Source organism: Typopeltis vanoorti, chromosome 13 (assembly GCF_054136105.1).
Source record: "Typopeltis vanoorti isolate ZY-2024b chromosome 13, IOZ_Tvanoo_1.0, whole genome shotgun sequence".
Lineage (NCBI taxonomy): Eukaryota > Metazoa > Arthropoda > Arachnida > Uropygi > Thelyphonidae > Typopeltis > Typopeltis vanoorti.
In genome coordinates, this window is record NC_143561.1 from 59879573 (window position 1) to 59906670 (window position 27098).

Below are 27098 nucleotides of genomic sequence, written 5' to 3' on the forward strand. Positions count from 1 at the left end.
AACAACTGAATATCCCCTCCTGCAATCCATTGACATTGTCATTGATATAAAGGTAAAACAATACTGGTCCCAGTACTAAGTCCTGTGGGACTCTACTTGTAACCTTCTGCCTCCTTGATACTGCCCCACCATACATAACTCTCTCTGATACCTATCAGACAGCCAATCCAGAATCCAGTTGACTAACCCAACATCTAAACCCATGTGCTGCAACTTAAATATCAGCTTATCATGTGACACCCTGTCAAATGCCTTTGCAAAATCCAAAAAAAAAAGGCAGTATATGCCTTTCCCTCATCAACTGCTCTTGTCACTTTATTATAAAAGGCAATCATATTACTAAAGCAAGAGTGCCCCTTAACAAATCCATATTGACTCTCACAGATAACATTACCCATATCTGCCCAACACTGTATATAGTCCCTCACTAATTTCTCCAAGGTCTTTACAACTACTGCAGAAACACAAACTGGTCTATAATTAGACACATCCAGTCTGCTACTGCTCTTATGCAATGGCACTATCTTACCTTCCTTCCATTCCTTGGGTACCTTTCCCATAGCCAGACTTTCATTGAAAAGCCAGGTCAACAGAGTTGCCAGTTCTTTAGCACATTCTCTCAAAACCTGTGGTGCAATACCATCCTGTCCCACAGCTTTACTGACATCCAGGGTACTCAGTATTTGGAACACACTCTCCTCTTGCACCTCTAAAACTCGAACCTGCACTGTCCACTCTAGTATTAAAACTTGCTTCTCCAGGATGATATACTCCAATAAAGTGCTTATTGAACAACTCCACTATGTCCTGCGCATCACTCACTCACTCTGTTCCCATTTTTATCCCACAATGTCATTCTTCAACAATCATTTCTCCTCCTACTGGCCACATAGCTAAATCCCTAGGATTATCTTTGGATCTAAGTAACAGTCTCTTCTCATATTCCAGTTTCGCCTTCCTTACCATATTAGTCACTCTCCTGGCCTGAGTTATATTCTTCATATATCTGCTCTCCACCCATCTCCTTATATCTCTTCCATAACCTCTTTTTTACTTGCAGTTCCTGTTTGATATTGTTTGTGATCCACTTTAAACCAAATTGTGTCCTCTTCTTTACTTGTGGAATACAGCTTACTATTGCTGCCAACAAACATTCCTTCACAATTTCCTATGCACTAACAATATCCAGGCCTTCCAATTCCTCCCTCCATGAAACTTCCCCAAGTTGATGTCTAAGACTATTATAATCACCTGCCTTATAATTCTACATATGTTCCTGTCTCTTTGATACTCCTGCATGTCTATTCATCTTCCAAGTCAAAACCACATGGTCACTCTCTCTCCAGCTGGTGGGAGAGATCATCTCACTTATTATCAACTCTTCTGATGCTATGACCAAATCCAAAACTCTTGAACCTCTTGTTCCCTCTATTACATGTTGCCTAAGACATTTGTCCCTCAAGAATTCTAGAAATTCCATTCTCTTATTGCTACATGCATCTTCCTCTCCCCAATTTATACTGCTGTAGTTAAAATCTCCCATAACAATCATTCTTCTTGCACTTACCAAGCTCAACTGTCTAAACATTTCCTGCTCCCCACCCTCTGTGTTCCTTGGCTTGTAGCAACATCCCACTAAATATCCTGTCTTGCCCACCTCTACCTCACACCATATGCTTTCAAAACCATTAGTGTCACTGCCATCCAAAGCCTCCACTCTTAGAGGACATAAGTCATCACTTATCATAAGCAGTACTCCACCACTGCATTTTCCCTTCCTATCCTTACAAAAAATGCTGTACCATGCTACTTCTTATAAATATCATCTCTGATATATATAAGAAGTAGTTATTATATCATCTTCTGTCAATCACATCTCAGAGATCCCAATAATCTTTGGCCAGACTGATGCAATCAACACCACTAATTCATCTCGTTTATTCCGGATACTCCTGGCATTAGTATAAAGCATAAAAATAGCACTGCTTCTATACCTATTATTATCCCTTCCAGACTCCGCTGTACACTGTGTTACCTGATGTCGTCCTGCTTCCCCCAAGCACCTATTCTCACAAGAAGCCACCCTGGGAATTCTAGTTTCCCTGTATTAACGCTCTGACTTGTTCAGAAAACAGCAATCTCTCCAGATGCCTACGTCCTTCCTCATTCAAATGCAAGTGGTCTCTTGCATACAGCTCCTTTCTGTCCTCAAATGCCCTCCAAGCATCTGCTATTCCAATCCTCTCTTCTGACACATTCTGGATATTATACTATTCATAATTACTGCTCAGTGCATCATTATCATACCTGGGTAACACACAGACTATCTTTCCTCTTTGCGTGTTCTTTTGTACAACCTCAAGCATGAATCTCAGATCTCTCGCCACCTGATTTACACTGCGTCTCAAGTCATTCGTGCCCACCATCACAATCATCTTATCCTTGGTTTCACCCTGCTTAATTGCCATAGCCACACTTTCTATCATTCTTTCTATCACTCCTCTGGCATCCTAAGAAGAAAGCATATCAAAGGTTATTGCCAAATAAGTCAACTTGTGCTCTTAGAGAATACAGAGACAAATGTAAGAAAACTAAACACTGTCTAAAACTAGCCAAAAGTCATGTAAAGACTTTGCTATGAACATAGAAAATTATTTATCAAGAAGGTGGCAAGATATTCTGGAGGTTGTTGAAAAGAGCTCAGAAATGGAGGAAAGAGTGCTGTAAAAGGATTTAGAGCTGATAAAGATGACATGAAAACTGGAGAAAAAGATATCCCTGATGTATGGAGTAATTACTTCGAAAATTTGCTAAATGAAACAAGCAGTGATGACAGCACAGTGGTAAACAACAGTTAACAGACATGCAATCAGGAATACATATTCATACTTGAAATAGAAAAAAGCCATCAAAAGCCTGAAATGTGAAAAGGCAGCTAGAGTAGATGACATTCAATCAGAAATGCTCAAGTATGGAGGTATAAGTCTTACGGTGGGCTGCACTGCATTGTACAGAAGGCCTGGACAGAGGAACAAATTTTCAGATGATTGGGGTAGAGCTCTCATGGTACCCATATATAAAAAAAGGAAATAAAACTGAATGTGAGAATTACAAAGGTATTTCCCTACTGAGTGTTCCTGGCAAGATCTATGCAAGTATACTTGAGAAACGGTTGAGTAGAATTGTGGAAGAAAAACTTGGTGAAGTACAATCTGGATTCAGGCCAAATAGAGGCTGTCAGGATCAAATCTTCACTTTACGACAAATAGTTGAGAAAGCATAGGAATATAACAAAGATCTGTATTAAAGTTTTGTAGATCTTGAAAAGGCATATGACAAGGTGCCAAGAGAAAAGCTGTTCAAAACAAATATCTTCAGGACTGGAGTCAGTCCTGAAGATATTTTCAGGCGCAAACTTTGCTCACACTTGGATAAAGGATTAAACTAAATTTATTATACTAAATTGGCTGTATTCAAGTATTCAAACCAATTTTAACTTATGGATCTGAGAGCTCGGTTAGAAATAAAACACTTGATCAAAGACTAAAGCCTGAAGAAGATATGAGAGTCCTGAGAAAGATTTGGGGCATGAAAAGATGTCATCAATGGCAATATCATATTAAAAACAAGGATATTAGGAAAGAACTTGACATTATTAGCATCCCAGAGTGTGTTAGCAGAGCTAATCTAAGGTGGTATGATCACTTAAACAGAATGGGAGAGGAAAGATTAGCAAGTGTTCAAGTGTTCAAAACAAGTGTTCTCTGCCAAGTTGGCAGGAAAAAGATCCATAGGAATATACCAAAATATAGGTAGATTGATACAGTAAAAGTGCCTTATTGTTGGAAATTTATTTTGTACTTGGTTAGACTATTATAAATTTAGTTTAACCTCTTAATGTACAAATTAAAAATCAGAAAGCCGTTGTTTTTCTGCCAATTTTTTGGGCGACAGTGATTTGCTGGATCAAATTCATCATTATTTGAAAAAAATGATGAATTTGTGCAAATGCAAACGAAATAGCCAATACTGTTGGCAACTTTTCTCGCTGAAAGGAAATAGGCACAAGATTAGTAAAGGGGATAAAAATCCCTTATTGTTTTTCAGCCAGTATGTGAAAGTTTTTTTATCCCCTTTACTTATCAACCTCGCCAGAAAAAAAATAGCCATTTGGCTTTTCATCTTAGGCACAGGATTGTCTAGCATCTATGTACGGTTGTATTTATATGTGAAACCAAACTTCAAAATCAATTTTGGTGCAATAAACAAAAGACGTGTCACAGACATCTTTGTATGTTAAGGGGTTAATCCTTTTATCCAAGTGTAAACAAACAAAGTTTGCACCTGAAAATATCTTCAGGACTGAGGTGGTACATTCCATGGCAACTTGTACCAAAGGTGGACCAAGCTCTCATCATTCTCTTTCTCAGTATCTCCTTGCAGACATGTATACTGCTATGCATTAAGGGAAGGGTTACTACCCAGACTGGTTTCGACCTTTATTGAGAGGTCATATTTACCTATACGAGTTGCAAACCGGTGTACCATCTTATTATTAAATTACTCTGGTTTATTTTGCACTTGGTTAGACTATAATAAATTTAGTTTAATCCTTTATCCAAGTGTAAGCAAACAAAGTTTGTGCCTGAAAATATCTTCAGGACTGAGGTAAGGTGGTACATACCTTGGCAACGTGTAGCAAAGGTGGACCAAGCTCTCATCATTCTCTGTCTCAGTATCTCCCATAATGCAAAGCACATCTCCTTGCACATCTGCAAGGTGATAGCTTGGTCCACCTTTGCTACTAGTTGCCAAGGGATGTACCACCTTACCTCATCCTGAAGATATTTTCAGGCACAAACTTTGTTTGCTTACACTTGGATAAAGGATTAAACTAAATTTATTATAGTCTAACCAAGTGCAAAATAAACTTCCAACATCTTTCTCTAAATCCAGAGTAATTTAATAATAAGATGATACACCGGTTGGCAACTCGTATAGGTAAATATGACCTCTCAATAAAGGTCGAAGCCAGTCTGGGTAGTAATCCTTCCCTTAATGCATAGCAGTATACATGTCCGCAAGGAGATGTGCTTTGCATCATGGGAGATACTGAGACACAGAGTGATGAGGCGCTTGGTCCACCTTGCTACGAGTCGCCAAGCGATGTACCACCTTACTTCAGTCCTGAAGATATTTTCAGGCACAAACTTTGTTTGCTTACACTTGGATAAAGGATTAAACTAAATTTATTATAAAGGTGCTTTAGAAGACAGAAATATAAGATCTGTCAATATTGGAATCTTAACAGATAACAGATTGATTTGGAGGAAAATTGTAGATAGGAAGTTAGTAATGATTTAACACATTCGTTGCCATGCTACTTCGGCATAGTCTGTTTCTGTACGCTGATCAATTTCACTTCTTCAAGGTCAGTACGGTAATCTCGTTGCCTGCAGTAAGTGTCATACGAGTATACTCGTAGTTGGCTTGTGCAGAGCACATACCATCAACGAGTATACACAGGGTTTAACCGGGCGACGCCCCAGTGGCATGAAATTTTGTCATGTTGTACCATCATTTTGTATATATTGGTTTAATCCAATAAGAATACAGTTTGGTCGGCTAAATCCCAAATTGCCATCCTCGTTCGTTCAGCATCCAGGTAGATACCCAACAGGGTTCACTACGAGAAGGTGAGGATTGGACATTAGATCAGAAGTCCTGGTCGGTTGTCCACATTCCTTTAAAGGCTATGTGGAGGTCTCCTCTCAGTTATATAGCTTTGACCCATTAAGCATGCCATTTGAGTGATACTTATGTTATAATAGTAAGAAGGGATTACAAATACATGCAAGAATAATTAGATGTTTCGAGTAATAAACTTTAAATGCCTAGTATTTCAACCTGAAATTTGCAGGTCATCATTAGTTGAAGGAAGGGTAATAAGTACAAGGTAGAATATTAACATTTGATTTAAAAAAAAAAATGGTAAGAGAGCTGCGTGATGGTAAAAAAAGGAACAAATCGATGTGCTTAATGAAAATGAACACTTTCCCAGATTTTTTGTAAGAAGAGGCAGCTGTTTCATATCAGATTGGAAAAGTTATCAGTTCAGTGTTATTGCATCTTTAGATAAATATGTTTTCATTGTCTTAATAGCTGGCAGTAATTTCTTCAAAAATCCATCAACTGAAATCCTGCATGATCCTTTCAGAAGTTTGTTAGTCTCAATCATATAACTCCTCTTTCTTCTATTTGCTAGTGTCTCGCAGTCTACAAATTCTCAATCTCTTCATAATTAGTATTCCACAATCCTAATATCATTTTAACACTCTCCCTACTATATCAGAATCTAAACGGAAACCAGGAGACCTGACCTGCATGTAATTGTCCAAGCGAGGTCTTATCAAGGCCTTGTAAAGAAGCGTAATGACATTTTTATCTTTTGAGTTGTATCTGCAATCTTTTCTGCATGATTCCTAAACTTCAATTTGCTATTCTAACACTCCAAGATTCCTAGCCTGATCAGTTTCTTCTAGCATAATCAGACCAATATAATACGACATTGGATATCTAATCACGACAAGGTGCATGACTTTACATTTACTGATATTGAACCGACATTCTTATTCCCATGCCCATAATTCCAGTCTATGCAGATCACTCTGAAAGTACTGCACATCAGCTGCATTCCTGATTACCCTACCTATCTTTGCATCATCAGATTCTTCCCAATGTCATTATTGTACAGATTGAATAACAGTGGACCAAGGACAGATCCTTGTGGTACACCACTGGTTACCTTAAATTTTGCAGACTCACATTCTTCAAATATACCACTTTTTGATATTTGTGACTCAGACATCCTCTTATCCATGCTAATATTTTATAATCCAAACCTATATTCTCCAATTTATGCAACAGTCTTCATGCTGTATTCTGTCAAAAGCCTTAGCAAAATCCAAAAGTATCATTGTTTATCCATTTCTCTTGTCTAGCTCAATGGTAGCAAGTTGCTAAAACATGACCTTCCTTAGTAAATGCTGTTCATTGCAAAGTATAGATTCTCTGTCGATCCATTTCTGAATGTGTGCCCTAACTAACTTTTCCAAAATCTTCACCACCACCACTGCTGAGATGCTGATTGGGCAACTGCCGGATACATTGGTCTTTGCACCACTCTTATGCAGTGGGATTACTATACATTCTTCCCATTTTCTTTTAGCACTAGCGCTAAAAGAGTGATCAGCTGAACTGGCTATTCCTTTGACCAGGCTATATAATTTGAGTCTCAGAACAAGTAAGATTCTGCAGGAATGGGGAGAACTGCTACGCAATCAATATTTGGATAATTAAAGTCTGCCATTATGATTACCCTTTTCACGCCCATCATCATCTCTATTTGGTGATGCATTTCTTCATCACTAGCAACCGATCCACCAGGTCTGTAACAACACCCGACTATGTAATTAGTCTTGTTAGATTCCACCTCACACCAAATGACTTCAAATTCACTGCTACATGAAATACTGTTACTAGTGCTACAATCATAAGTTTCAACACTAAATTGATTCAAGTCATCTGATATCATTAGCACATTCTCTCCTCTCTCTTGCCTATCCTTTCTAAAAATACTGTACCCACCCTTTACACTCAATATCAGGTAGTATATCGGATTCTAATAGCCAGGTTTCACTAATGCCTACAATCTGAGATCTCAACATATTGACCAAGGCAAGAAACTCTACCCTTTGTTTCTGATACTCCTGTCATTTGTGTATAGACATAATAATCCACCTGCATGTTCTTTTGTATACTCTTGTCTGCAGTCTGCATGACACAGTTGGACAACTTGCAGATCTTTTTTCTTCTGTAGTGCCTTCTATGTGCAGATATCTTTGTACATGTTTGATGGGTCTGAACCAGGCGAACACAAAGTTTATATCGTTCTCTCCTCGTAATCATTTCCATGATAATGCCCATTCCCATCATTAGCACGATTATATAACATTGTTGCTCTTAAACTCATATTCTCACATTCCTCCCATTATAATTTAGCTTCCCTGAATGTGTGTTAGGTGTCATACCAGTTATTAGTTTTTCAAGACTCCTGATACCAAATGCATTAAGTGTAGGCCGTCTCCCTCTTATACAAATCTAATCTTCCCTCAAACTTGCTCGCACATCCAAAACTTGCATCCATTCCTTCTACACAGCCTACACATCAAATCGTTTTTCATAGTCTTTCTTCTTAATTCATTTTTATCATATTGAACTACTATACTTACTGGTTTTACTTTCTCACTCTTAATATTTTTTTTTTTTTGTTGTTGTCAGACTTGACAATAAAATCTTGAAATTTGAACACTATAGCATTTCTCCTTTAATGCATTCTAGAAAAGTTACACAAAAACATTCCTTCCATTCCATCTTCAACATTTTTCCTCTTCCCTCAAAGGAATTCCAAGAAAAATGATCCAACATTTAAAAATCAACTTGCTATATCTGTTCTCCAAAATAGCTATTAAATCACTTCAAGTGGATCTTCTAATATTCGATAAACATTTCTCCTACTTCATTTATCAAGTTTTAAAGTTTCCTTCCACAACTATTATTCTAGTTATCTGTAACATAACAGCTAAATAGCTTTTGGAACTTCTTTCATTATGAAAGACTGATGGAACTTTGTGCTACTTTTCCCAAATCTCTTACCAGATGTTTACTATTACCTGTTCTTTTCACTCACACATGGTCTAGCATGCATAAGATTTCCCATTATGCTTGTCATGTATTGAGTCAGCTGCCACCATAATGTGTTTTTTCACATTGCCTTGCTTGAAAGTGGTAAAATCTCACACCATCTCTGAACTACATAAGTATTTTTAATTTATTATGTATTCTAACATATTCAAACACTAAAATTTTAATTCTTATTTTGGTCACACCAATGTAAATCAAGTGTACTCATGTCATTAAAAAAATTAATGCTATATGTAAACAATATATATTTACAATGAACATTTAAACAATCAATCAGTTGTGCTTTCTACATAATTTAAATGCATTAATAACAAAAAAGCTGATAATTTGAAATGGAAAATTTACATTTAAGTAAATAAAAATACTGTATCTGTATACATGTCCTGATATTTGACACTATTAATACACAGCTATACTCTTACGGACCGAACACATTAAATATAAAGAAATCGTATCAACTACATGCAGCAATATAAATAGTAACACAGAGACTCAAGTGGTCAAGATATTTCTACCAAATTACATTATTACAATAGTCAATGCATATCACCCAGATAACAGATATAAACACAGAACTACTTAAGCAACTAAGTCAAACAATGTCAGATACAAAGATCCTTTTAGGAGATCTAAATGCCAAAAGCCCAACTTGGGGCTCCCCACAACTAGCTTGGAAAGGAACGCAAATAGAAGACATTATTGATGAGCTAAACCTTGAGATCATAAACAACAAGCAAAATACATATCTGTCAAAAACAACAGGTACAGAATCAGCATTAGACGTCACAGCAGTAGATTATGAAACTGCAAATCTTACCCAGTGGAAAATACTAAAGAATGTCATCAGTAATCATAGACCTATTATCACAACCATTAATTTGCAATTAGACCAAAAACCACAGACAAAGAGATCTTGTAACTTCAGAAAAGCAAATTGACCTAAATACACACAACTATTAGAAACATATTGCACTGTCACACCCGCTAGTAAAGAACTTGATCAGCAATTACTTGTATTAACTAACAACATACAGAGAGCTGCAAAAAATTCAATTCCCAGAGGTTTCAGGAAAAACAATTGGGTTCCATTTTGAAAAGATCATAATATCAATGTTATGATCACCAAGAGAGAGATTATAAATGAACAGTTAAAACAAAATAATACAGAAAGAAGCTAATAGAATGAACTTGAAAAATTGAAGATGAAATTTCAAACTGCAAACAAAAAAAGCGGGAAGAATTCTACAATAGACTAGATCCAAGAAAATACAACACTGGAATATCATCAGATTATCAAATAATGCAACACTTCCGGATGCTGAACACTCTTCGAACACAATCTCCTCTGGAATTAATACAGCAGCAACAAACAAACAAATGCCAAATATACTAGCCAAACATTACACTGAAGTAAGCAAACTGCAATACAACAAAGAAGACAAAAGGTGCAGGAAAATTGCAAAACATATGCTAATACAATTCAAAACCTATCCTTCTGAAGACATCTTTACTCAGGACCTCACAATGACAGAATTAGAAACAGCTATTAGTCAAATCGACCCCGACAAATCACCCAGAATGGATCTTATCTTTGGACATAGGATAAAAAACATGGGAGAAATAGCCAAAAACTGCTTCTGAAGATATTTACGACTTCCTGGAATACAGGTAAACTACCAAAAATCTGAAAATATCAGTCATTATAACCTTACTAAAACCTAACAAAAACTAAGTTATAAAAGAGGTACCGTGAGTAGACATATCGATACAAAATTAATAACGGAAAAAACTCGCGTACAAAGATTATTTAATAGTATAATTTTTGCCTGTTTTATAAGGAAACATGTGAAACTCTACTTCATTCTCCTAACTTAAACAGATCCGATGGCTTACGTCTATCCCCTTTATGGGAGATAGTACTTTACAAATCAGCTAATCTTTCCTAACTTTTTATTGTATTGATTTTTTTTTTTTTTTTTTTAAGGAAATTTATTGACCTTTTTAGTTATCTTACACCAGCTACTTAGGTGGCACTTTTTGGAATCGTCAACTATTGTTTAATTTGAGATTAATGTACTGAAGATGCCTGTGACACACAGGTGAAAATTATACTATTAAATAATCTTCGTATGCGAGTTTGTTCCATTATTAATTTTGTATCTAACAAAAACTGTTAAAGCTACAGACCAATAGCTTTGTCTAGTACTCCCTATAAGCTAAACGAAAGAATAATACATACTCGACTTATGAATTGGCTCTTAGAAAATAACACGGTCAGCTTCTACCAAATTGCATACAGGTCTTAACACAGTACAGAAGATCAATTGTTTTGTCTTTTCCAATCAATCATAGATGGCTTTCAAGAAAAAACCACCAAAGAACACAACTGCAATCTTCTTGGATCTTATAGCTGCCTTCAATCGCATTTGGAGACAAAAGTTAATTTTAAAAAAAAAATTTGCATACGGTACTGGCATAAGGGGAAATACATTTTGGATTTCATGAAAGGAAGAAAAATGAAAGTAAAAGTTAATGGAATTTATTCCAACATGCATCAAACTTGGGCTGAAGTCCCACAAGGTTCTGTTTTAAGCTCACTTCTATTTTTCATCTATATGAACAATATTCATCCTTACATAATAAATGACACAAAAAATAGCATGCTATGCAGATGATATACAGGGTGTTCGGGATAAATTTGACATATTTATAATTAATTATATTTTTCCGTAAGTTACATGTATTAACACACACTTCTCTTCATTTAAAAGTTTGGACCCTTCTTCATTCACATACAAGATGTCAGAAAGGATGGATAGCTGGAACCCACCTGAATCATGGAAGAGAATAACTTGTATCATGATGATTCGTGCCCGCCATCAAAATAAGGATATTACGACTGCTGCCCAATGCTCCCTGAATACAGTAAAAACAATCGGGCATGAACTAGAGACTTGCAATGGTGACTACGAGGATGTAGCAAGAAGAAAGATCCCTAGCAGACGATCTGATTGCGTTCGTACAGCAGAATTCCTCGCAAATCTGCAGGAACAGGTGTTGAAGAACCCTGGCATTGGAATTCGGGCTTTGTTCGTGGAGTTGCTAACTGTAGTCAAGCCCTGGATAACAAGGGTAGCCAATGGTAGGCCGTATGTATGGCAGCAGGATTCGGCCCCTTGCCACACCTCTGGGAAAAGTCAAAAATGGTTGTCTGAAAATTTCTACGACTTCACCAGTCCAAATGTTTGGCCTCCAAACTCCCCAGACATTAACCCCATGGATTATTTTGTATGGGGCGCAGTTGAAAAAGACACCAATCACACTTCCAGTAATACAAAAGCCCAGTTAATGGATAAAATTAAAACAGTTTTTGCGGCCCTTCCCAGGGAGACTGTAGCATCAGCTTGTTCGAGGTTCCGAAGCAGAATTGAAGCTGTGATCGATGCTAATGGTGGTTATTTTGAGTAAATCTTGTTGATAGTATTGTAATTAACTCTGCCTGTAATGTTTTTTTGTCAATTCATTAAATTTAATAGATACAAAGAAGATTTTCTTTTTCCTTACGAAACTGTCAAATTTATCCCGAACACCCTGTATAACAATCTGGCACACAAGCAGTAATCCTCAACATTCTGAAAAAGTCCTAAATAATTCAATAAAAGGCTTAGAAAGATGGGCAAAGGAACTTAAATTACAGATAAACCTGGAAAAACAAAACTGAGTATCTTCTCCATCGATAGAAAAAATAGACACAATTACAACCCACAAATCAAAATAGGAAAAACAGTCTCCAAAATACTTAGGCCTAACCCTAGATACTGAACTGAGATTTACAACTCATAATACAAATATAGCTAATAAAACTCTTATGACGCTTAATATCATCAAAAGGCTTTATGGAACAAAGTGGGGTGCAAAACCGAAGGAACTCAAAACTACATATACAGCAATCATATGACCCACTATGCCTCATCAATCTGGGTTCCAGCCTCTACTAGCTCAAAAGAAAAACTTGACAGACTACAATCAAGAGCAGCAAAAATTATTATAGGTGCAGTCTCATCCACAAATAATTTTGAAGCTCAACCTGGCTTAACTTCACCATTTAGAAGACAGAAGAAAACTCTCCATAGTTCACTAACAGAATCAGTAGCCAACAACAGGAGATCACGTCTCACTCAGGACTTTTGATGCCTGGACAGAAAAATCTAGACTAAACAGATCATCTACTTTACAATATGATCATGAAATTAGAAAACAGATCGACTTAGAGCACCTGTCCATTGAAATAAGCATTTTTTTCCGCTCATTATCATCATCATCAAATTCCTGCCATGTACCCTCATGTAGTACTAAGTGATAGTACTACATGAAAAATTTACATCATTACTAACTTCCTATCTACAATTTTCCTCCAAATCAGCCTATTACTTGTCAAGACTCCAACATTACCAGATCTTATATTTCTATCGTCTAAAGCACTTTGTACCGTATCAATCCACCTATATCTTGGTCTTCCTCTGAGTCGTTTTCCTGCCAACTTGGCAGAGAACACTTGATTTTGCTAATCTATCCTCGCCCATTCTGTTTAAGTGACCATGCCACCTTAGATTAGCTCTGCTAACACACTCTGGGATGCTAATAATGTCAAGTTCTTTCCTAATATCTTCATTTTTAATATGATATTGCCATTGATGCCATCTCTTCACACCTCTAATTTTTCTCAGGACTCTCATATCTGCGGTCTCTAGTCTTTGGTCAAGTGTTTTACTTCTGACCCAACTCTCAGATCCATAAGTTAAAACTGGTTTGAACATTGTCTTGTATACAGCTAATTTAGTGTTCCGACTAATTTCTCTCTTATACCATATGAATTTATTCAGTTGGCTTCCTACCATACCAGCTTTGTTGATTCTGTTGTCTATTTCCATATTTAATTTACCATCTTCAGTAAAAATCGTTCCTAAGTAGCTGAAATGTTTTACTTGTTCCACAGGTTCTCCATTCACAACACAGTTGACATTATCACTGATTCTGCTTATTTTCATTGTCTTTGTCTTTTTATTGCCGACCTTCATACCATATCTATTACAACAGTTATTCAATTTAGTCAGAGAATCTTGCAGACTTGTAGCAGATTTATTTAGAAGTATAACATCGTCCGCATAAAGCAAAGAGCTGACATTAACATCTCCAATTCTGATATCATGTTTAATACCACTTTCCTTCATAATGTGATCCATATAGATAATGAATAACAGGGGGGATAATGTACATCCTTGTCTCACACCAGATTTAACATTAAACCATCTTCCTATACTTCCTTCAATTCTAACTGCTGACTTACAACTCAAATAAAGACTAAGTATTGCTTGATATAATTCCCCATTGACACCATATAACTGTAGCATATTGAATAGCTTCTCTCTTGGCACCTTGTCATATGCCTTTTCCAAATCGACAAAACTTAAATACAGATCTTTGTTATATTCCCATGATTTCTCCACTATTTGTTGTAAAGTGAAGATCTGATCCTGTCAGCCTCTATTTCACCTGAATCCAGATTGTTCTTCACCAAGCTTTTCTTCCACAATTCTTCTCAACCATTTCTCAAGTATACTTGCATAGATCTTGCCAGGAACACACAGTAGGGAAATACCTCTGTAATTCTCACATTCAGTTTTATTTCCCTTTTTATATATGGGTACTATTAGAGCTCTACTCCAATCATCAGGAATTTGTCCCTCTATCCAGGCATTCTGAACTATGCAGTGCAGCCACTGTAAGACATTTATACCACCATACTTCAACATTTCTGGTTGAATATCATCTCCTGCTGCCTTTCCACATTTCAAGCCTTTGATGACTTTTTCTACTTCAAGTATGGATATGTATTCCTGACTGCATGCCTGGTCAGTGTTTTTTATCACTGTGCTGTCATCACTGCCTGTTTCATTTAGCAAATTTTCAAAGTAATTACTCCATACTTCAAGAATATCTTTTCTCCCCTTTTCATTTCACCTTTATCGTCTCTAACTCCTTTTACAGCACTCTTTCCTCCATTCCTAAGCTTCTTCAACAACCTCCAGAATATTTTGCCACCTTCTTGATATTTATTTTTTATGTTCTTGCCAAAGTCCTTGTATGACTTTTGTTTAGCTAGTTTTACACAGTGTTTGCTTTCTTACATTTGTCTCTGTATTCTCTAAGAGCACAAGCTGACTTATATGCCAGAAACCTTTGATATGCTTTCTAATTTTCCTTCACTGCCTGTTTAACTTCCTGTGTCCACCAATGAGTTCTAATTTTTCTATCCTTGCAGACAACTTCACCACATTCCCCTCTAGCTGAATCAATCAGGGTTTTCTTCAAGGCTTGCCACTGAATCTCCAAGTTTTGGTTCCTGTTCTCGAACTCTTTCATTTTTCCTTCAATAATCTTTGTGTATTTTAGTCTACAGTTCACATCTGAGAGCTGCTCAACTTTTATTCGCTTGAAAACTTTCTTACATGTCATTCTTTTCGATATGAAATTCAATTTTATCGTGCTCAAGACTAAATAGTGATCACTTCCAATTTCAAATCCTCTGTACACTCTGGTGTCCTGCACCACTAGGGAGAAAACATCACTATCAACAATAACATAGTCAATGAGACTTTTCTTATTCCTTTCATCTTCTCTCCATGTGAATTTGTGCACATTTTTATGTTGGAACATGGTGTTAGTAATAACCAGTCCATGACCTGGTCAGAAATCCAAGGTATTTGCCATTATTATTAGCTTTGCTCTTTTCTCCAAATTTTCCCAAAACATTTTTGTATGTCTGACAATCACTTCCTTCTCTGCTATTTAGATCTCCAACAAGGACCAACTTTTCCTTTTTCATTGTGTCAGTAGCTTTCTCTAGAGCCTCAAAAAATTCCTCCACTTCTACCTTAGTAGAACCTTCTGTGGGACCATAGACACAAATAAGTCTCATTGTCCAGTTTCCCATTCTGATATTTGCCCACATCGCTCTACTCGAGACTGCCTGCCATTCAAGAAGATTAACCTCGTATTTTGTGTTAAATACTATGGCTACTCCTTCTTTTCCTTGATTGTCATTGCCTGAATATAACATTTTGTATTTATTACTTAGAAAGATTTCACTAGTTTTTGTCTTTTTTTGTTTCAGTCACCCCTATTATGTCAATCTGGTACTTATCTAATTCTTCCACTAGCTCCATTTCTTTGCCATTCAGGCTTCTTATGTTGATAGTACCAATCTTTAACTATGGTGATGTTGAGTTGATGTGTGTTTTCAGATTTGTTCCAGTAGCTGACTTTTCGCTGTTTGCCCTGGTTCCCTGGCGAAAACGATTGTGGCCTTGTTTAACTGGGCGACGCTTCAGCCGGCATGAAATTTTGTCATGTTGTACCATCATTTTGTATTTTGGTTTAAGCAACTTGACACTATACATCACTTAAATAATGCAAACCATGTCATTGCCTGTACTGATGGATCATCTGATGATCCATCAGTACAGGCAGTGAGGTCAGGGGGTTTTTCTAACTCTTCTTGGAGGCAAAGAAATGCAAATCAAAACCACAGCTTACAAAATAGCTTCAAACTTCCCTTGTGAATTAACAGCCATACAAGCTGCTCTCAAGTTCTATCTCTCTCTAATCCAGTAATGAACATTACAGAAGGAATAACCATCTACAGTCACTCAAAATCTGTACTTGACACATTAAAAAAATGGAAAAACCAAACTCACACAGGAAATTCATGAACAACTAACAAATTTAAATTTGAAAAAATAAAAACTGTACACTGCAATGGATACCAGCCAATGTAAATATTGAAGGCAATGAGAGAGAGCAGACAGAGAAGATACTTCCTCAAAAATTACACCCACTATCACTAACTGATGTTAACACCCTGTCATAAAAATAAGATTAGTAAAACAAACTATCAAGAAGAAGATAGAAATCAGCAAAATTAATAAAAATAAGGAAATAACCACAATCATCACCAGACTAAGGACGGAACATTTTAAAGGCATGAAAATTCAACTGGACGGTACTAGAAGCTATGAAATATGCAAGAACTGTCCAGGAGTCGAAGTAACACCTGCCCATATCTATTCTTGTCCAGCAATTGCCGCTCCGCTGCTCTACAGAAAATTGGCATTAACTCTACAGAAAAGCCCTACATCATCAGAGTTCAACAGATTGCCAAAGCAGTTCTACAGCCACCCACGGTCATATCTAGAAGCTCTTCAGTGGATTCGACAACAACTACACAGATCTATCTGATATGCACTTCTTACTAACTAATGTCTTGATCGTATCTTTTTCTTTTTATCATGTTTTACAGTTTATGCTCCCAAGTGTAACCTTACTTTACATTTCACAGCCCTGAAATTACATTATTCACAGAGGCAAATAACTAAGGTAATTTCAGGGATTTTTTAATATTTTCATATTAGGTTGAAACTAGCTGATAGATCAAAATAATCGTGGTATAGTTTTCAAGAGGCTTATACAAATACATTCTCTTTTGGTACTTATCAACATGTTTGACATTTAGATGTAGTGCTACATGCTTTCCTTTACTACCTTTGCATTATTTTCTTTTGAGCTTGACCCAAAGATTTCTTACTCTCTCTCTCTCTCTCTCTCTCTCTCTCTCTCTCTCAATCACTTCCATCTTGGAATTTCCAAGTAAAGAATCTAACATCATTATATTATATTTTAAATTGTTCATCTAGTATCCAACTTATCTACATACATTGCCATGTCTTACCGAACAAACATTATTTGTAAATTAAATCATTGGTTGCAGTAAGTTGATACTGGTAGGCAAGAATACCACTTTTACATTTGGATTTAAGTTAGATTTAGGGTGACCATTATCCAGGACCACCAAAACATTAAATGCTAAATTATTTTTCTTGCAGTATTTTTCAGTAGCTGGAATGAAGTGATTTACATATTACTCATAGTGCAGATGTTTCCTTATTAATATTGCTGATGTTGCTTTGTCAACACCTGTGAAAGTTCTTGAGTATTCAGAATGGCTTTAACTTATAGTCTGCTGAAGCATTCCCACCAAGCAGGACAGACAATCCTTTTAAATTTTGAATTCTAGAACTTTTTTCTCCTCAATTGCAATTAGAGTCAATGAGATTGTTATTGCAACTTTTTACAGACAAATCCAGTCTCACCAACATAGTAGCCTTCTTCTCCAATAATTTTTGATAGTGTTTAAGGAAGGTCTTTGGGTGCATCATGATTGTCATTTATAGACTTACCAGATGAAAGGTTTTGTGTTTTTATCCTTTTCTTGAATCTATCAAACTCCCCAGCACTAGCCATATTTCAGTAGTAATAAAAACTAGCATAATATATGTGAACAGCATTAATGGACAGCATTAATGTGGAAAATATGTTGAGAAACTTGAATATGCAATACTCCACAGTACTGGGAATTAACAAACTAAACACTTTCTGTTGCAGATCATGAAATGTTAAGCATGTTTCTGTGTTCATTAAAAGACTTGGGAGTTTATTATTTCGTGCTGTGTTTCTGAAACAAATTGTTCATTTCTTCAATTAACCTGGATACAAGTATAGGAGAAAAAATATTACCTTTTGGAAACAAATGAAAATATACATATGACTTTTCTTACATCATTATTTGAATTTGTTTGAGACTTTCAATGCTTACATTAGTTTGGAGACTTTGTCTTCAGTTTTTTCACAGTATCATTAACATGGCACACTTACTTGAGAACCACGACTATGGAAAAAGTATGAAGATACAATACTTTTACCATTAAGAATAATTCGGTAATGCATTTTAGGGTATGTCACAATTTGGTATAAGATAATAAAAATAATAGTCTGATCAGAGAAATGAAGACTAGAAATTGCAAAATCTTGCAACATCAAGGAACAAGAACTTTTTTGGTTCTTTCCTCAGTATATTTGACCTTGATGAGAAAATTGTATTATACTAGTTTAAACATGCAAGAAAATCATGTTTGTGTATGTCTGTGCAGCCAATTTATCAGCAAATTCTGAGCATTCATAGTAATGGAAACCTAGTTCCATTGCATTCCCTGTGCATATATTTTCCCTTGTTTTAAATAATGGGTACATAGAACTTGTCAACTACTCTCTATGAAAAAAATGTTTCGGTTTATATGAACTTACTTCATATAAACCAAAACAGTAATAAAATTTCTTACCCACTAATGTAATCTACTAATCAAACCCAACGAAAAAAAGCATTACACTACATGCTGTCCTCATCATCACTGCAGTATTCCCAACAATTCTTGCAGAGTACTTTCTTAATTTCAGATATTCTTCATTATAATACTATCACTGGAATACTTACCAACTTCGAATTGGTAGCCCTGACTATGTGTACACATTACTGGCCATTGAACTCCTTAATTTTCCCAATTAAGGGATCCTTGACATCAATTATCAATTAAATTTAACACATCAAAGTATCTACTATATCATTAAAAAATTTAAACAATTGCAGCGCTAGAACACAATCCTTGAAATGGGTTAGAGTTCTGAAAGAGAAAAAGCACTTACCATATCATTAACATAATTTACACAGCAGCAGCTCTAGAACAATCTTTGGAATTGGCTCGAAATCATATGTTAATAGATTAATATTGTCATTATTTATCTATTAATTTATAGTTACAAAATTAATCTATTTACCTTCACTGATTCAAGAAATTTTAAGCTATGAAAGTCATGATCCTTCCTTGACTCCAGTGCCAATTATCAATAAATTGGCTTAAGAATAAAATGGATGTAAAAAATTTATTTAAAGAATTTAATTTCATTATTTAAGAATTTCTTAAAATGAAAATACAAGCTGAAACTAGTGTATCAGATATACTTTCCACCTGTATTTTCCTTTTTTAAGATATGATGTTTAGAATGATTTATAATGACTTTTGCAAGTAGGATAGGATTTTCAAATTAGCCAACAGTTTCTATACCCATAATATAAAATAACATTTTAAGTTGTTGTGGTTCATTAGTATCTAGCATACAAGGGAGGTTCCATAAGTTTCTGGCCTGACTAACTTTTAGAGGTGAGAGAAAGAAACAACTGTCACTTTTCAACATAATCTCCCTTTACTTCACACACTTTTCACATCTTTGAATTAACATTTCTATGCCATTGAAAAAATAGTCTGTACTTTTGTCCGCAAAATGGCTTAAAACTGCATCTTTCACCTCATTGTCATCTGCAAATTTTTTTTCCTCAAAGGTCTTTCTTTAGTTTTGAGAAGAGGTAGTTGTCACTGGGTGCTAGATCTGGGTAGGGTGGGTGTTCAATCTCCTGGAAGCCATGTGGACTGGAGCATTGTTGTGAAGCAAGCAAACACAACTCAGCATTTCTCATCTCTTCTCCTTGATGGCATACAGTTTGTGCAGAAATGAAGCCTAATATTCTGCATTCATGGTGGTATTCCTTTCCTTGAAGTCAATCAAGAGAATATCTTGGCAGTCCCAAAGGATTGTTACCATGATCTTCTTGGTGGACTGAGTGACCTTGGCTTTTCTCGGCAGTGCTTCACCTGGTTTGTGCCACTCCGTGGATTCCCTTTTGGAAAAGAGGATCATATAAAGGACCATGGTTTCATCCCTATGACCAATGGATTCTAGCACTTCTCTCTCTGATTCCTTTGGCAAAGTCTGAAAACTTGTGGGAACAGGTCACACAATGCTCCTTCTGAATTAAAGAGAGAAGTCAGGGCATCCACCTTGGACTGACCTTCGTCATGTGAAGCTTTTTGTGAATTATGCGAAAGACAGTTGTTATAGACCCCTCCAACCTTGCTGAGATTTCTTTGAGCTTTAGCCATCTGTCATTCAGCAGTTCCTTCTCAGCAAGACAGACATTTTCCTCAGTCATCACTTCCACAGGCTGACCATCACGAGGATTATCTTTTATGATCTCTCTTCCTAGGCTAAACTGTTCAGCTCATTCTGGTGGGATATGAAGGAGAATCTTCCCCATAAACACTATCCAGTCACTGTTTGATAGCAGAGGAAAGCCTTTCTTTGCTGAAAAACTTTATCACAGCACAGTACTCAATTTTTAACATTACAGCCACTTATTATGCCATGTGTTAGTCAAACGATTGCCTTCAACTGAATGACGCAGGTAGAGAGTTAAAACTGGTACACTAATCTCCCCCCATACATAGGGCTATCTGTCATGCATGCATTTGTAAAATTAGTGTGAATTTTGTATATCAGGCAGAAAATTTTTGTAACCTACTTCGTGTCATTCATTTGTTTGAAGTTGATCAAAAATTATTGAAATAGTTGAATATTAGTGAAATTTCATGTATCAGGTATAAATTTTTGTCCATCTCTTTATTTCAAGTTGGAAATGTTTAATTTCAGAATCATTCAATGTGACTACCTTATCATCGTGTGATACCACTGAATCAGGTAGTCCCTTTCCCCAGGATTCTTTGCCCACAAGTCAAACTTCAGCATCTGCCCAGTTATCTGTTCAAGGACCCACATTCACTCAGCCACAGCCACAAGCTCATGCTCTTCCCACCTCTCAGTCATTTCCAGTGCTTGTGGCACAAGCACAACCAATTCAGCAACTTCCAGTACAGCAGGTAATTTAATAGCATTTTATGTTCTCTTGTTATATAAAAATGTTATGGTTCAAGAATTGAAAGCAGAAACATGACACAGAGAGGAACAATATTGTACTTGATTTTCTAATAGAACAAATATTTCACAGGAAATGATAGTATGAAGTAGCTAACATGACTTATTTCCACAAGAAACTCTGACTCAAAAACTCAAAAAATTGCTGTTTTCTATTTAATCTAAAGGCGAGTTAAATAAACTGATATGTAGGTGGGAAGCATTCCCACCTACATATCAGTTTGTCATCTGCATTCTCTAGCCAGTTTTTGCATGTTCTGGATATTGAATACAGGTGTGATACACTTGAGTTGGTTTAGTGTAATCTAAAAGCCATACAAAATCATGTGACAGTGCTATTAAATATTCTCTTTAGTATTTTGTCACTTCAATTTTTTAGTTAATTTTAGCAAGTTAAGGAAAATAAGAAGTGAATAAAAGGCACTCATAAAGCATTTGAAATATTACAAAGTAATGGACAATTTAGTGGAATTAATTGAAAATTAGGTCACTATTTCCTTAAGAATCCTGATACCTTCGAATCAGTGGCGAGGCTGTTTGTTATGCATGTCTACATACAATGTCTCAATGAAGATAGTCTTTCAAGGAGATGGTCACTGAGGATAGATATTTTCAGTAACTATCTAATTGAATGATTTACTCTGCCTAGCCATATATTATGCAGCTAGTTAGAGTAAATCATTAAATTCCTTATCCATTTCTTTTAAGTAATGTTAGTGATCCTCTGGTGGTTTCTATTTGCATACTAATGTATTTGAGATTTTTTTTTGTGTGTATGTGGGGGGGGGGAGAGTTATCTAGTTTTAGGTTTTTCCTGTTAAATCAGGTTGTATTGTGATCTAAGTAGACTGGTAGTTGGACAGAGGTTAATGGCTGCTAATTCAGTATGCCACAGTGTAAAATTATATGCATTGGAATTAACAAATACAGTACATTTTTAAAATGAAATGCACTATAAGAAATTGTTGATGGTGGGGATTAATATAGGGATAATGGTTGAATAGAGGATATTTTTCCTACTTTTGTGATATAATGCCTTTGCCATTATATCACAAAAGTAGGCATAATATCTCTAATGATCACTTGGGTGTTAAAAAATATTTTATTTTATTATTTATAATATTTTAGAGACATAGATATATGAAAAAACATATGGAAGGAATAAATTTGTCTAAATAAATTTGAATAGTCTTAAATAAATTGAGTAAAAAAGAAGCCAGTGATATTATACAAGGGGTGCTCCTTAAGAAATATAGGTTAAATAGCCATAAAAATTAATACTAATTTAGAGGAGTAGCATGGAAAATTTCCAGCAATAATATTTATAACTGTCTTTTCTTGACACATTGGTCACCTGCCTCTCAATTGGATCACTCTATTTCCAGGCAAAACACACACAGAGAGCCAGAGCAATTTGTTCTAATCTTCTTCTTCTGCAGCTTATCCCACTCAAGTAGGGTCACTGTTTTTAGTGAGTCTCTTCCACATCTTCCTGTCTTGGGCTGTAACCACATCCAACGTCTTCATCCCCAAGTCCTCCTCCACCAGCTCTCTCTCTATCTCTTCTTTGGCTGCCTACGCTTCCCCCCCCCCTGCACATCCATCTGTGTGACCTTTTCCTCCACATACTCATCCTCCCTCATCACATGACCAAACCATCTCAATCTTGCCTCCTATATCTTTGCTCCTGAGTTTGTAACTTTCACCGTTTCCCCTTAAATGGTCATTTCTCAGATGACCCTTTCTGTTCACACTGCACATCCACCTAAGCATTCTAATCTCTGCTCCTCCATCCTGCTGATGTTATTTTTCCTTAGGGCCACAGTTTCCATAGCATACATCCTAGCTGGTCTCACTACTGTCCTGTTTTGCCTTTTAGATTGATCGACACCCTCTTATCACATAGCACTCCAGCCATCTCTCTTTCTCTCTCTCTCTCTCTCTCTCTCTCTCTCTCCAGTTCCTCCATCCAGCTTGTATCATGCATCCCACTTCCTTCTCAGCCTCTCCATCCTCTTTCACTGTTGAACCTAAGTATCTAAAGTCCCTAACCTTCCTGATGACATTTCCTTTCAGCTCCAGATCTGTTTCTTGGCTGCCATCCACTTTGCAACACATATACTGTGTCTTACTTCTGCTCAGTCTTATACCTTTCTCTCTCTCTCTCTCTTCAGATACTTTCCTCCATCTTTCCAGTTTAGCTGCCACTTCTTCTCTCGATTCTGCACACAAGACGATGTCATCTGCATACAACATTGTCCAAGACATGTCTTCTCTCACCTCCTCCATCACAATATTAAACAAGAACAGCTCTATAAACTTTCTGCTGCTACTGAAGAGAGCAAGCTATCCCCAATAGGTGCCGATCCCAAGCCCGGATAAATGACGAGAGTTGACACCAGGAAGTGCATCCAGTCGTAAAACTTCACTTTCAGCTCTAACTATGATCAAATGAGCAATTTGTTCTAATGATATATCACTTTTCACAGAACTTAAATATCTGCACCACACTTTCTTGATGAATGGCTACAATTTCTACAAAATATATAAAGTACTACATTACCCATCACAAACACAGTCACTTCTCCCTCCTCTAATATCTAATATACAACAACAAAACATTCCTATTCCCTGTGACAGAGATACACCAGAAAAGATAGCCAAAGTAAATAAAAGTAGCAACTCTGATTTGCTCTCCTAATAATAAACTCCATCCCCTAGCATATCTTGGAGTGTATGAAGTTCTTTGCGACTGTGACTTGGCCTACTATGAGCAGTCAGGAAGATCTGTTAACATCTGCCTGCCTTGGAGAGAACATACACTCAAAATAAGTCATATTGGCTATATTATTGCTAATTGTGATGTTATTACTATACATGGAATTTGAAGGGGGGGGGGGGGGGAGAAATAATTTATTTTTGAGCAGAAGAAAAATTAAAATCGAAAAGGAAAACATGTATGGTAGATTTAATAAGAATCAATGGTGAGTAGCTTTCCAAATGGAACCATACACTGAAATAGTCAAATATTGTTGGGGGGGGGGGGTTGAAAAACTTAACATAAGAAAAAAAAATGAGCCTTTGAGAATAACAAAATATGAAGAAAATTTCGTTTGATTCATCTAGGGAGTTTTTTATAATGTGACTTACCCACTCACAAAAGATTTGTAAGGCTTTGGTACATCAGCACTGTGAGTGGGCTAAAGATGTATCCTTGTTTTTTTTATAATTAATTTTATAAGTAGTCCATAGTCCATCAACTCTGCTCTAGAGACCAAACACAGAACTTTTTCAAGTCACCTTCCAGTCACTGGAATGTGATTTCACACTTTACAAAACTATTTCCCACTTGAATCGCATACATCCATGCCCATGGCAGAATTTGCACCTGTAATTTCTTGGGTGGAAAGTGGATATGCTAATCACTCAGCCAATCAGGCTAGCCAGTAGTCAACTATGGCGAAATTCTTTCCAAAGAAAGTACTGGAAAAAATAAATAAATAAAAATGAATAAATCCTATTGAAAATTAATGGCAATAAGTGTCCTGAGAGAATATAAAAGTTGACGCACTGTAAAAAGAATCGGATATGATAATTTCGGCATAAAAAAACTGGAGATAAGGACTTCAGGGTGTTGATAGTGACCAAATAACAGAAATAATTCATCTCCCACCCACCCACCCACCACCACCACCACCCTCATTGCACCCAATTCCCAGTCATCCGAGCCTTCCATAAAATTAACCAAGAGAAGTGTAGCATGTTTATAAATGACTTAAGAACAAAATTCCATCTACACATGTCATGCCTACAAAAGCTACGTTAAGGGGGGGGGGGAATCTACAGAACTGATTCTGAAATTTCTTCATGCAGAAGTCTTGCTCTCTGTTCAAATAGCACTAAAGTGTTGCCCTTTTCAAGACCATTGGACACAACTTGATGCCAGTAGACCATCAATTTTCTGCAAATCCTGTATTGATCACTAAAGTGTGTGTCCCCCACCCCATCCCATTTTACCAGGAATTGCTTGCTGCTTACCTTCTTTAGACTTGTTTGGTGGTGGTGGTGGTGGGGGGGGCTGTTCAAAGGCTGGAAGACTGAGCAAAGCTAATCTAATGCGTTATTGTAACTTACACAGATTGGGTAGGGGTGGAGAGAAGGCTAACGAAATATGTTTGATGCATGCAAGAATAGTAGGCAAAACTTGAAAGATCAAGATGTTCATAGATTGATGCAGTTATAAGTGCTTCTAGAAGACTGAAATATAAGATGAAATGTAAGGTCTTCACAAATAAATAAATTAGTTTGGAGTAAAATTATTCATAGGATGTAAGTATCAACTTAATCATGTGTTACTAGTATCTGTAGAACCCCTCAGTAGTGCATAGCAGGAATCTGATTTTGGTGATCAAATTGTATTTTACTTGTTAAGTCTGTGGGTTCATTATTCTGTGGAACTATGTAACTTTGCCAGATGGAAAATAAAACATGTTTACTTCTTACTCATTTCAAATACAAGCTGCAGTGAAATCATAGGTTGGATGGGTCATTAAATGCTATATTCATCCTTTCTTGAACAGTTTAACATACTGACAGCCATGTTTATTCCTACAAATTTTTAGAAGATATATTGCTATAATTTTCTTGTCCATCATTCATGAAAATAGTAATGCATATCTTTTAATTCTAGAAACCATTATATTTTGTATCTTCCCTCAGATTTCTAGTCAAATATCACCAAATTGGCTGGCTGGCACTAGAGATACCAATTTAACTTTAGAATTATCTCCAGCTTCTGGTACTCAGGCAACAGTACTACCTGTACCTGTGATAGATACAATTCCACCTGGTAGTGTGATAATTAATCATCCTTCAGGTAAATAAATACTTATATACTTTTAATTTTGTTTTAACATTTAAATTTAAACTTTAAATGCTACATGAACCATTGTCATAATTTCATGAAATGATCTGATTTTCATCCTTAGGGTCAAAATATTCTCCTTGATGGAGAAGAACAGAAGGTTATATTTTTCATACAGTTTTTTAACTGTGTTGATAATTTTACATGGTATGCCATAATGTGACATTAATTGTTGGTTAGGGCTTGCACTGGTGGTATGGGAAAAGTAAATATTTGCCAGTTTAACATGGCCAAGTTTACTATACTGATGGAACTGAACTGCAGGAGCCTCTGTAGCTCAGTCAGTATAGATGAAGCCCTTTTGTTTTGAGATATTTGGATTCGATTCCCGTCCATGATGTGAGGAACCTTTATCTGGTCGATTTTGACTAAAGGTGAATTAGTTGGTGTCATTACAGAGGTAGAGGGTTTATTCTCCTGGAAAGTTGGGTTTTTCGTCCCTCAGAACAAGCAAAACTGTCCCTGATGTCTATGCAATAATAACTTCCATTGTCGAGCCCGTGAAATGCTTCAGCAAACTCCAGTTTGGCTGTGGTATGTCCTAGAAGCAATTTACTGACAAAGCAGATAAGATTAACCTCCCTATCAAATGCAGTATGCAGGTTTCTAAGAATCTGAGTTACTTGGCCTTAACAGGCCATTGAGCCCAACATAAAAGGGAAGTGTGATATCCATTTCCCCCTTTTCACCTTTG

The 27098-nt window shown here is 36.3% G+C and overlaps 1 protein-coding gene across 17 annotated transcripts in view; it reads left to right on the forward strand.

Annotated features, from left to right (window-relative positions):
• The window catches only part of LOC150100204 (uncharacterized), a 566343-nt gene that overhangs the window by 397485 nt on the left and 141760 nt on the right, over positions 1-27098 (forward strand). For all 17 annotated transcript variants that reach the window (XM_090402864.1, XM_090402869.1, XM_090402857.1 and 14 more), the window contains 2 exons: positions 21199-21425; positions 26200-26356. In XM_090402864.1, coding sequence (XP_090258990.1) covers positions 21199-21425; positions 26200-26356 — 384 coding nt within the window. The remainder of the gene's footprint in view (positions 1-21198; positions 21426-26199; positions 26357-27098) is intronic.